The sequence below is a fragment of the Carlito syrichta genome, unplaced genomic scaffold, assembly GCF_000164805.1.
Source record: "Carlito syrichta isolate Samal-C Ts95f unplaced genomic scaffold, Tarsius_syrichta-2.0.1 Scaffold307180, whole genome shotgun sequence".
NCBI lineage: Eukaryota > Metazoa > Chordata > Mammalia > Primates > Tarsiidae > Carlito > Carlito syrichta.
Window position 1 is genome coordinate 106,675 of NW_007251276.1, and position 12,158 is coordinate 118,832.

The 12,158-nt window shown below is 39.9% G+C and overlaps 1 protein-coding gene across 3 annotated transcripts in view; it reads left to right on the forward strand.

The window, feature by feature from the left end:
• RNGTT (RNA guanylyltransferase and 5'-phosphatase) overlaps positions 1 to 12,158 on the forward strand; it is a 297,963-nt gene that overhangs the window by 20,978 nt on the left and 264,827 nt on the right. For all 3 annotated transcript variants that reach the window (XM_008064037.1, XM_008064038.1, XM_008064039.1), the window contains exons 4-5: positions 3,762 to 3,837; positions 5,444 to 5,684. In XM_008064037.1, coding sequence (XP_008062228.1) covers positions 3,762 to 3,837; positions 5,444 to 5,684 — 317 coding nt within the window. The remainder of the gene's footprint in view (positions 1 to 3,761; positions 3,838 to 5,443; positions 5,685 to 12,158) is intronic.

Here is a 12,158-nt window from a genome sequence, read left to right on the forward strand (position 1 = left end):
TCAGGCAATCCACTCACCTCAGCCTCCCAAAGGCGCGGGATTATAGGCTGAGCCACCGAACCCGGCTGATTTTTAAAAAATATATATAATCTTTATTGTTGATGAAGGGAGTTTCTGAGGACAAGACCATATTAATGACACTAGCATTTAGATTATATTATTAATGCCAATTGCAGACTTGTACCAGCATTCCCCTTTAACACCTGGTTAAAAAAAGATTTACATATTGAGGTATAATTACATATAATAAACAGCATTCATTTAAAGTGTATAGTGTGATGAGTTTTGACAGACAGGGGCATTGGTGAAATCACAGTCAAGGTTCAGAGCGTTTGCATCTCATCTTTCCTTGTATTCAGCCTCTTTCAACCTTAGTTGTAGGTGAGGCAGTCTCTTTCTGTTTTCTGTCGCTGTAGGTTTGCATTTTCTTGAATTTTGTGTGGATGAATTATATGTACTTGTTGCCTGACTTCTGTCATACAGTATAATGGTTTCAAAATCATCTTTGTTGCATTTATTAGAAACTTGTTACTTTTTATGTCTGAGCTGTATTCACTGAGTGAATATACCACATGTTGCTTATCTGTTCACCAGATGATGGACATTTGGGATGTTTGCAGTCTTTGGCAGTTATTAATAAAGTTGCCATGGATGTTGTGTTTGGTATAAATCTTAGGTACAAATCTTTGTATCGACACAGGTTTCTGCTTTTCTTGGGTAAATAGCTAGGATTACAATGTCTGGGTCACTTGATATAAGTATGTGTTTCATTTTTTAAGAAACTGCCTGGGCTGGGTGCGGTGGCGCACGCCTATAATTCCAGCACTTTGTGAGGCCGAGGTAAGAGGATTGCCTGAGCCCACGGGTTCGAGACGAGCCTTAGCAACTTGGCAAGACCTCATCTCTACAATAAATAAAAAAATTAACTGCGTGGTAGTGTGTGCCTGTAGTTCTAGCTACTTGGAAGACTGAAGTAGAAAGATCGCCTGAGCCCAGAAGGTCGAGGCTGTGGTGGCTGTGAGCATGCTACTGCACTCCAGCCTAGGCAACAGAGTGAGACTCCAACTAAAAAAAATAAAGAAAATAAAGAAACTGCCTGAAATTTCCCCCTAGTGATTGTTCCCATTTAACATTTCTTTTTTTTTTTTTGAGTCGGAGTCTCGCTCTGTCGCCCAGACTGGAGTGCAGTGGCCGCTCCCAGCCACTACAGCCTCGACCCGCTGGGCTCCGGTGATCCTTCCGCCTCAGCCTTCCGAGTAACTGGAACTACAGGCATGGCCCACCACACCCGGCTGATTTTTTGATTTCTTGTAGAGATGAGGTCTTGCCACGTTGCCTAGGTGGTTGGTCTGGAACCCATGGGCTCAGCCACTCCTCTCCCCTCGGCCTCCCAAAGTGCTGGGATTACAGGCGTGTGCCACCATGCCTCGCCCCATTTAACATTTCTACCAACAGTGTATGAGGATTGCAGCTTCTCCACATCCTCACAAACATGTGCCTGATCAGTCTTTTAAATTGTAGCCGTTGTAATGAGTGTATAGTGGGATCTCATTGTGGGTTTAATTTTCATTTTTTGATAATTAAGGATGTTAAGCAACTTTTTTCGTGCTTCTTACTCTTGCATATATTATTCTATAAAGTGTTTGTTCAGGGCAACTCCTCCTCCTGAAGGAGCTTTTCTGTCCTCTCAATAAATCCTACTTTCTCAAAATAAATAAAAATAAAAAAGTGTTTGTTCAAATCTTTTGCCCAGTTTTAAAAAAAGTTAGGTTATTTTATTGAGTTTTAACAGTTCTTCACATATTCTAGGTACAAGTCCTTTGCCAGATATGTGTATTGTGAATATATTCTGTGGCTAGCCTTTTTGTTTTCTTTTTTTTTTTTTGAGTTGGAGTCTCACTCCTTCGCCCAGGCTGGAGTGCACGCTCAGGCCACCCCAGCGTTGACTTGCTAGGCTCCAGCAGTCCTTCTGCCTCAGCCTTCTAAGTAGCTGGAACTATAGGCACGCTACCATGCTCGGCTATTTTTAATTTTATTGTAGAGATGAGGTCTCACCAAGTTGCCCAGGCTGGTCTCGAACCTGCGGGCTCAGGCAATCCACTCGCTTCTGCCTCCCAAAGTGCTGGGATTACAGACCGAGCCACTGAGCCCAGCCACCTTTTTGGTTTCTTAAAGGTATCTTTCAAAGAGCAAACATTTACCTGTTTTGAAGTAGTATAATGCATCAGTATTTCCTTTTACTTCATGCTTTCTGTGTTTTGCCTAAGAAATCTTTCCTATTCACTTAATCAATCTTCTTTGTTTTTTACTTCTTTATTTAATTTTAATTTTTAATTTTTTTAAAGATAGAGTCTCACTCTGTCACCCAGGCCAGAGTGCAGCAGCACGATCTTAGTTCACTACAGCCTCGATCTCCTGGGTTAAAGTCATCCTCCCGACTCAACCTCCAAAGTAGTGAGGACTGTGGATGTTCACACCACGCTCAGCTGGTTTTATTTTTTGTAGAGACTAGGCCTTACTTTGTTGCTGAGGCTGATCTCTAATGGCTTCAAGTAGTCCTTTCTCCTTGGCCTCCCAGAGTGCTGGGATTATAGGCATGAGCCGTTGCCTCCGGCTGTTGGTCTATTTTTTAGAGACAGGAACTTGCTCTGCTGCCCAGCTTGGAGTGCAGTGGCATGCTCACAACTTACTGCGGCCTTGAACTTCTGGGCTCAAGCGATCCTCCTGTCTCAGCCTCCTGAGTAGACGGAATTGCAGGTATGCGCCACCGTACTTGGCTCTAGCTAGTTTATTTCTATAGATTGTTCTTTGTTGCACTCTTGCAGGATTATCTATATACACAGAGAAGAATAGGTTGTAAAAGTTAACATTAAAAAGATATAGTCTTAAATATCAGGATCGCCTTCAGTTAAACGGAGTTAACAGGAAAATTTTCATTTCATGGTCTGCAGGAGAGTCACAGCCAACCTGGCAACTGGTTGTCTCATTAGTAATGTTCACCGAGCTATTTTATTGTTTTCTAAGTAGTTGAAGTGGTCTTGAATATGTTCTTAAAAAAGGGTTTAAGAAAAATAAATTTTTGTTTCCTAGCAGGTTTCATTTTTCTAGAACTTTATTTGAGAGATTTGTAAGTTAATGTGAAGATATAGTCAGTTGGTTTCTCACGAACTTCAAAGTAGTTTTATTTTTATTATGCTGTATATTCATTAGTTTATTGTTTTCTGTAGCCAGTCACTTTAGTTGATTGCATTTAGTTAATATCAACCCCCAGATGTGTTTATATATTTAACTGTATTTGCTCTGTAGTAGTATCTGGACTTTTAAAAATATATTGTGACTGTTTTAGAAAGGACCATTTTCTTCTTTTGGAAAAATTTATTCAAAGTTTGTGGATCAGAGATGTCTGCTGTGTGTGTGTGCTTTCATGTATGTCCTTTTGATTTGGTGTTTGATGAAAGCAATTCTTCATTTAAAATGCTTGTAATCTTTTAGTTTTAAAAGGAATCTATAGACAGTAGAGCCAGTTTTTAACCAATAAACCAATATATTGCATTTAAACTTTGAATTAGTGCTATATATTAGATTCTAATCAACTTAAATTGACAATTAAGTTATAAGAGGAAGCTTTTCAAGTTTTAAAAAAATGTAGTTATTTAATGAAATGACTGAAATGTTTTGATTGAGGGTTGGAATTTTAAGGTAAAATGTGGCTTCTGAAATGATGTATGTCAATTTTAAATCAAAGCCACTTTATTTTCTAGGTGTTCATTGTACTCATGGTTTCAATCGCACCGGTTTCCTCATATGTGCCTTTTTGGTGGAGAAAATGGATTGGAGGTACTTGTATCTTGTTATAATGGAATAAGATATGTTTTGTAATAAAAGTTTTGTTGATGTTTTTAGTCATAGAATTTTATATTGCCAAGTTTTTGGTGAACTCATGATTAATATAATTTGAAATGCTTTTCATCTTAGGTATGTTTAATCTTTAGACTAGTGCTACCTGGTGTTTTGTACTAAGTAGCACTTTAATTGGGTGCTTATGAGTCCTATAAACTATGTATTTACTTTCCAGGTTTTTTTCCTTAAGATTAGAAAATATAGTTTATTTAAAAACTAAATTTAGAAAGAGAGAGAGAGAAGAAGAAGAGGAGATTCACCCCCCCACCTGTAGGGGAGGGCGCCAAAGCTTAAGATAACATGGGCTGGCCATTGCTCAAAGAGCACATGGCCACACCAGAGTCTAGTAAGGCAGTGGCCCTTTACGTTTTTTTTTAAAAACACATCTTTCAGAATTATCAGAGACAGCTTCTTCTAATATTTTGTATTTGTATTCAGCTTTGGAAGTTACTATTATTGTTTTCCTTTTGAAAACAAGTTGTGTATCCCGTATCTGAAATGCTTTGGGAGTTCAGATTTGGATTTCTTTTAAAAAAATTTTTGAATATTTGCATTATACTTACTGTTTGAGCATCCTTAATCTGAGAATCCAAATTCTGAAAGGTGCCATTGAGCATTACCTTTGAAGGTCATGTCGGTACTCTTAAAATATTTTGAATTTTGGAACATTTAGAATTTCGGATTTTTGGACTAGGGGTACCAGACTGTAACATCTCTATTATAGCTGTTGAGTACTCGGAAAAGCTTATAATACTATATAAAGGAAGTATTTTGGGGACAGGATTATTCCGTTTAAACCAGCCATCATGTCTTTGTTGAGCACTTGTTATTTATGAAGTGTGGTTTCAGATTCTGAGATATTAGAACTTTAGTTGCCTGCTATTCCTAAGAGAGAATGTGCTGTCACTAACTGCATTTTCTTATTGACTCATTCAAGTTATTATTTACGTTTACAATGGCTTTCATACAGTAGGTCCTTTTTTGAATATAATCAGCTGAAGTACAGATCTGATTGTGCATTTTCCAGTACGCAGCCTGCATGTACTCTGTAGCTCTGGCCACTCAGATAGTCAGCACAGTGACCCCAGGCTCCTGTGTCAGGCAGGCACAGCCTATGCTTTCTTCTCTTTGATGACCTGTACTCTTAGTACCTGGGTCTGTTGGAGGTTCCTGTGAAATCAGCATGCTTTTGCTTTTGTTCACTGTGCTATTTACATTTCCTTGGCTGATGTTTTTGTGATAGAGTCAGACCTCAACCTTCAAAGCTTCATTTAAATTCTTCACAGACCCTACACAGATCTCTACACTCACAGCAATTTACTTTTAGAGTCAAGGAATTTTCAGTGTATCTTATATTAAAACTGTTTCAGAATGAATTTGTCCCTTAATAGATTGAATGCCTTAAGGGTGAGGACTGTGGCTTGTCTATTTTTTAAACTTCTATAATACTTTATATGGTGCTTTGAATATAATACAAGAGTTTTGATAAGTCTGCATTAATGGAGAATAGTGAGGAAATTGCATGGTGTTTGTTTCCCAATAGTATTGAAGCAGCAGTTGCAACTTTTGCCCAAGCCAGACCTCCAGGAATCTATAAGGGTGATTATTTGAAGGAACTTTTTCGTCGCTATGGGGATATAGAGGAAGCACCACCCCCACCTCTACTGCCAGACTGGTGTTTTGAGGATGAGGAAGACGAAGACGAGGATGAAGATGGTAAAAAGGAATCAGAACCCGGGTCAAGTGCTTCCTTTGGCAAGAGGAGAAAGGAGCGGTTAAAACTGGTAATGTTTAAGAGTATTATAATAGTCTTTTTAAAAATTTATATTTTATTATAAAGATGTAGGGTACACATATACATTTCTTGCTGCACTAGTCACAGTAGCAAAAACAGGGAACCAATTACTGCTGACCATTGAAAGTAGACTGGATAAAGAAAATGTGGCATATTCACATGGTGGAATATTACGACAGCCGCAAAGTAGGACAAAATCATGGACTTCGCAGCATGAAGTCCATGATTTTAACGTTTTGGCCAACTCTCTCTCATGGCTGCAGAATTAGTCTAAATAAACTGGCTTGCCATTGCCAAAAGCAGAGCTCTTTCTCCCTTTTTGGGGAAAGCAGTTAGGCTTGGTTTCTAACTGACAGTGAGGAGATGGTGATTTTTGAGAATATTTGTACCTATTCCTCCAAAGGCATGTTGGTTTTAGAGTGCTGGAGGTACTTGATCAATGTGAGCCGTGTTGAATCAAAAGGTAGAGGGCCTGGAATGATGGTATGGCCATAGAACAGGCTGTCCAAGTTGAGCCAAGATGAGGTCATTGAAAATTACTGAACCATGAAGATTGTTGGATGGTTTAGGTTATATTAAGGGATGTTGATATTCCTAGTATAATGATGGAAGTTAGAATGGTGAGAAACACTGACTGTCTTAGATGAATATGGGACAGTATTCTTCAGTACACAAAGAACAGAAAGTTTTATTAGTTTAAATTATTTGACTGTAAGCAACAGAAACAAAACCAACCTAGCTTAAATGATCAGGGGATTCTATCATGAGCAAGTTGATGCAACTCAGTCACAGTAAGTATAGCCGGATTTCCATACAGTCTTGGAGCCTAGACCTGGACAGTTACTATAACCCAGTTTCTGGTACTACTTCTTAATTTCTTGTCTCTGCTTTTTTCCATTTATTTATCTTTGTTTTTTGAGTTGAAGTCTTACTGTGTTGCCCAGGCTGAAGTGCAGTAGCATGATCACAGCTCACCACAGCCTCAACCTCCTTAATTCAGGCAGTCCTTCTGCCTCTGCCTCCCAAGTAGCTGGGACTACAGGTGTGTGCCACCACGTCCAGCTAATTTTTTTTTTTTGAAAAGAAATTTTTTTTTTTGGTAGAGATGAAGTCTCACTATGTTGCCCAGTCTGTCTCCCTTTATTTGTATCATCTTTTCATTATCTTTGTCTCTCAAGACGGGCTCTTTTTGATTCCTTATTTTCCTGGGAGATTGTGACTGTCCCAGAGCTTTTACGATAACTTATAATTTTAGCCATGTTTGGAGACTAACTGCCTATCTGTGACTCTCAATTTCAAATTACCAGGGGAGAGAATCTTATGGCTTCAGATTGAGTTAGGGGTTCATTCATGCTCCCATCAACTTGGCTGGAGTGGGATATTAAATTACAATGTCATTTAACATGGCTACTAGGCTTCATGGGTGGGGAGGGAAGCTCTTTATTTTATTTTATTTTTTGAGTTGGAGTCTCACTGTGTGGCCCAGGCTGGAGTGCACAGGCATGCTCATGGCCACCACAGCCTCCACCTACTGGGCTCCCGCGATCCTCCGCCTCAGCCTTTCAACCATGACTGGCTAATTTCTTGATTTATTGTAGAGATGAGATCTCACCAAGCTGCCCAGGCCGTTCTCGAACTGTGGGCTCAGGCAGTCCTCTCATCTCAGCCTCCCAGAGTGCTGGGATTATGGGTGTGAGCCCCGACGCCCAAGGGACGCTCTTAAAGAGACAGTGGGTGCCTGTGTTACCACAACTGAGTGCTGTGGTTGAGTGCGGATGGTGTAAACGGAAGAGGGCTTTGGAAGGAGGCTGGAAAGTAGCGCGGATGTGGAGCAGCTGGACCTTCCCGGTGGAGCTTGGGTGTGGGAGGAGAAGTTGCAGGAGAGAAGAGCTGGCTTTCAGGCAAGACCGAAGGTTGGGCCGTTCGAGACAGAGGTGGAGCTTGTGGGGAAGGCTGTTCATGAACAAGGCATTTAGGGTTGACCCTGGCACTCTTGGGGAAGGTGATTATTGACAAGATGAGCCGAGGGAAAGGGACTCCCGGACAGTGAGGACAAGACATCAGGGAGGAAGGGTGGCAGGAGAGTTGAACTGTGGCTAAACCTGTTGTTGACAGAGGTGGAAGCTTGATGTAATGGATTTGTTCAGTTCATGGTTGGGAAAGCTTTCCTTTTCTTTCATTTCCATCTGAGGTCGAAGAAAAAGTTGACTGAGGCCACCCAAAAGTGATTAGTTCTTTTGTAGCTAACATTTCTTGACATAATGAAGTTATGAGTCAGTGAGACTTTATTTTTGTTAAGTAGAATTATCCTTTTCTGACTCCTACATTGATACAACTATGAATTGAAGTGCTGGACACCTTGTAGTGAATTCTGGTAGCTCTCTTTGGGTTTATAACACTAGTACATCTCTTGTGCTTGGCTCTCTCATTACTAAGACATCTTCTTTATTTGTGTTTTGAGCACATGCCATTACTGAGTTGGGAGAGATGACTTATTAGTATGTCACTTGCTCCTTTGAATTGATGTCTGAGATAATTTCTTTGAATAAAACCATTAATGGGCCAGGTGTGGCAGCTGATACCTGTCATCTCAACACTTTGGGAGGCCGAGACAGGAGGATAGCTTGAGCCCAGGAGTTTGAGACCAGCTTGGTCAACATAGCGAGACCTTGTCTTTGCAAACAAATAAAAACATTAGCCAGACATGGTGACGTGTGCCTATAGTGCCAGTTATTTGGGAGACAGAAACGGAAGGACAGCCTTAGCCATGAAGGTGGAGGCTATGGTGAGCCATGGTTGTACCACTGTACTCCAGCCTGGACAATAGATTGAGACCCTGACTTAAAAAGAGAGCAACACAAACTATGAACGTATTTTCCTCATTGGGAAAACATGCCGATACACGTCCAAGGGGAGAGCCTCTGAAAACCTGGGATTGCCTTTCGGAGGGCAGGCCCCTTGCGGTGCGTGCTTCCCTGCCAGGTGAGTCTTCTAGGAACTCATTGACATCTGTGTGCCAGCTAGCGTCGCTGCGAGGAGCTGTGTTTGGCTTTAGTGAATTTTGTTTTGGAAATTCTTTTAGCGTGTTTGCCCGTTCTGTGATGGGTAATTTATGTGAACAACCTGCCCACACTGCTAAGCAGCTTTTACCAAAACCAGCCTGATCCCTATGCTTCACCCTCCCTACTCACCTGACCTTGCCCCGAACGTCTTTTTTTGTTTGCTTCTCGGATGAGAAAAGTCCTTAAAGGGAAACATTTTGCCAATGTGGAAGAAGTGAAACACAAAAACAGCAGAAGGACTAGAAGGCATCCAAATTGACGCGTTCAGAAACTGTTTTGAGCAGTGGCAAAAGCCTCTCGATTGGTGTATTGCATCAAATGGAAAGTACTTTGAAGGTGACTGAAGTTTAAACATTTTTGTTTATAGCACTGTGTCCCTCCCTTATACGAACTTGTACACACTCTCTTTACACACACACACAGTTCCCATTTTTAAATTGCCCTCATTTTATGTAATAATTTCCGATATTCCCCTCTAAATGATCTGTTACTTCTTTTTTGCCTGCTTGTGATACTCATACTGATTTTAATTTTAAGACTGGAAGATTCTTTTTATGAGATACACTTCTTCTATTTGACTCATGTATTATCTTTTTTACTTTTGACTTTTCTTTATTCTCACAAATGGTATTAATAATTTTTGAAAAGTGCAAATACATGTCAGTGACTTAAAAACTCAATTATTATATGCTTAAAAGTAGTTCCAGACCTGACATTGCTGTTTGTAATTTAGAATTAGTGATCTTTCTTGGAGTTGTTACATAATTTTTAATACTGTAAAAATGCTGTTTTATCAGAGAAAACTTTTGTAATGACATTAAATAGTAAATTCTGTTAGTGTAATGTTATCCAATATTATTTGTGTATGAAGTATACCATACTTCTTTCATTGGGTTTATTTCTATTTTTCTTTTTACTTAATATTGTGGAAGAAAATAGGGGAACTAAAAAAGGTAAAGAAATTGATGTATTGTAGGAAAGGTGAAAGAAGAAGATAAATAAATGAACAATATTTAATAGGTGATTGCGGTTAATTTTTATAATCAAACTCAATAGTTGTTAAATCTGTTTTGATGCTCAATGTGTATTGGCTCTATGATATTAAAAATATTCGGTTTGTTCAACTGTATAGAAATATTATTAAAATATTTAGCCGGGCTCAGTGGCTCAGCCTGTAATCCCGCGCCTTTGGGAGGCTGAGGTGAATGGACTGCCTGAGCCTGTGGGTTCGAGACCCGCCTGGGCAACTTGGCAAGACCTCATCTCTACAATAAATCAAAAACTAGCCGGGCGTGGTAGCGCGCGCCTGTGATTCCAGCTACTCGGAAGCCTGAGGCGGAAGGATCGCCGGAACCAGCAGGTCGAGGCTGCGGTGGCCGGGAGCGGCCACTGTACTCTAGTCTGGGCGACAGAGTGAGACTCCAACTCAAAAAAAAAAAAAAAAAATTTATCAGTCCTTTTTACTGCTTATTTAAAAAGAAATAATGCTTGTGTTTTTAGGACGAACTTTTGCTAGTTTGGGCTTTGCTTTTATGTTGCCCTTTTCAGAAATTATCATATATTTTAAAATTTTGCTTAACATTGCTTAGAAAATATATCTTTGTAAGTGAAGCTAGATACTTTTATCATGTAAAACCTAAAAAGAAAGTCTCCTCTGCTGTTAATACTGTCAGAATAAAGATGCTGAATATAGAACTCTCTAAAAAGGCGTGTTCTCTTAAATTAGCATCTAAATATGATTTTATAAGAATGTGAAAATTATTTGAGTATTCTCAATAACTAAATCTGTTACAAACCTCATCTATAGCTGGGCTCGGTGGCTCAGCCTGTAATCCCATGCTTTGGGAGGCTGAGGTGAGTGGATTGCTTGAGCCCGCGGATTCGAGACCCGCCTGGGCAACTTGGCAAGACCTCGTCTCTACAATAAATCAAAAAATTAGCTGGGCATGGTAGTGCACGCCTGTAGTTCCAGCTACTTGGTAGGCTAAGGCGGAAGGATCGCTGGAGCCCAGCATGTCTAGGCTGCGGTGGCCAGGAGTGGCCACTGCACTTCAGTCTGGGTGATGGAGTGAGACTCCAACTCAAAAAAAAAACACCTCATCTACTTGTTTGAGCTTTCCTTTGAAAATACTCTTTTTTCCTCTTTCGTTATACTTAAAGATAAAAGTAGTTTTAAACATAAATTTCCTTACTTAATACAGATAGGTAATGGTATAATAGGAGAGGGATGGTACTGTGTTCCTTTGGCTCATGAATTCCTTAAATTATGGCTATTTAAAGAAAACAAAGTAGAAGACAGATTAGATTAATTACAAAAAGGGATTTGGACTTAGGGGCAAAAAGTAGGATCAGTGTCTTCTGGGAAGACTCAGGAGTCTTCTGGGTTTGACAAGGATGTATGTGCACTCAATATTTTTTTTTTTTTGAGTTGGAGTCTCACTCTGTCACCCAGACTGGAGGGCAGTGGCCGCTCCCGGCCACCACAGCCTCCACCTGCTGGGCTCTGGCGATCCTTCTGCCTCAGCCTTCCAAGTAGCTGGAACTACAGGCGCGCGCTACCATGCCCGGCTAATTTTTGATTTATTGTAGAGATGAGGTCTCGCCAAGTTGCCCAGGCGGGTCTCTAACCCACGGGCTTAGGCAATCCACTCACCTCAGCCTCCCAAAGGCGCGGGATTACAGGCTGAGCCACCGAGCCCAGCTTACACTCAATATTAAGTGTTCGTTTTCCCTTCTCAAATGACTCAAGTTGCCAAGTCTTTGCCGGAAGGTTGAATATTATAGCTTGTAGACCATATTTTTTATTCCCTAATTACATTAACAGCTAGAGTTGTTTCATGGATTTTTCTTGAGACTGATGCCAGCCCTCTTAAGGGTCTGAAAGTAATTGTAGCATACATCCAAACTTTTTTTGAGTCTTTAAAATTTCTAGGAGTGTTCCTTATTTGTTTGAGATATAAATTCTCCATCTGGTTTCCTTCTCTGTATATTTCAAAAATATGCTTGCTGCAAAATACAATAAGATACTCTGTGTAGTTTTGAGTTAAACAATTTAGATTAAAAGTTCAGTGATGCACAATATTTAGTTTTATGTTGATACACCCAATGACTGTGGCTTAGTCACTTTACTTACTGTTACACTTATCCCTTTAAGATCCATACTCCACCCACAGTGGCACAGTTCCTTTTTTCCCTTGTCCCTACTAATAAATTGTATAGTATAGACCTAGGTTCAAACTCTGTCTTTTATGGTCTGATTAAATACATAAAATCTTTGTGCTTATTTAGTCATCTATGAGATAAATATAATATAATCTATTTTTCAGAGTTGTAAGGATTAGAGAGGATGTTTGTGAAATTCTTGGCTCTCAGAAACAGTCCATAAATGATTAGTACTGTTA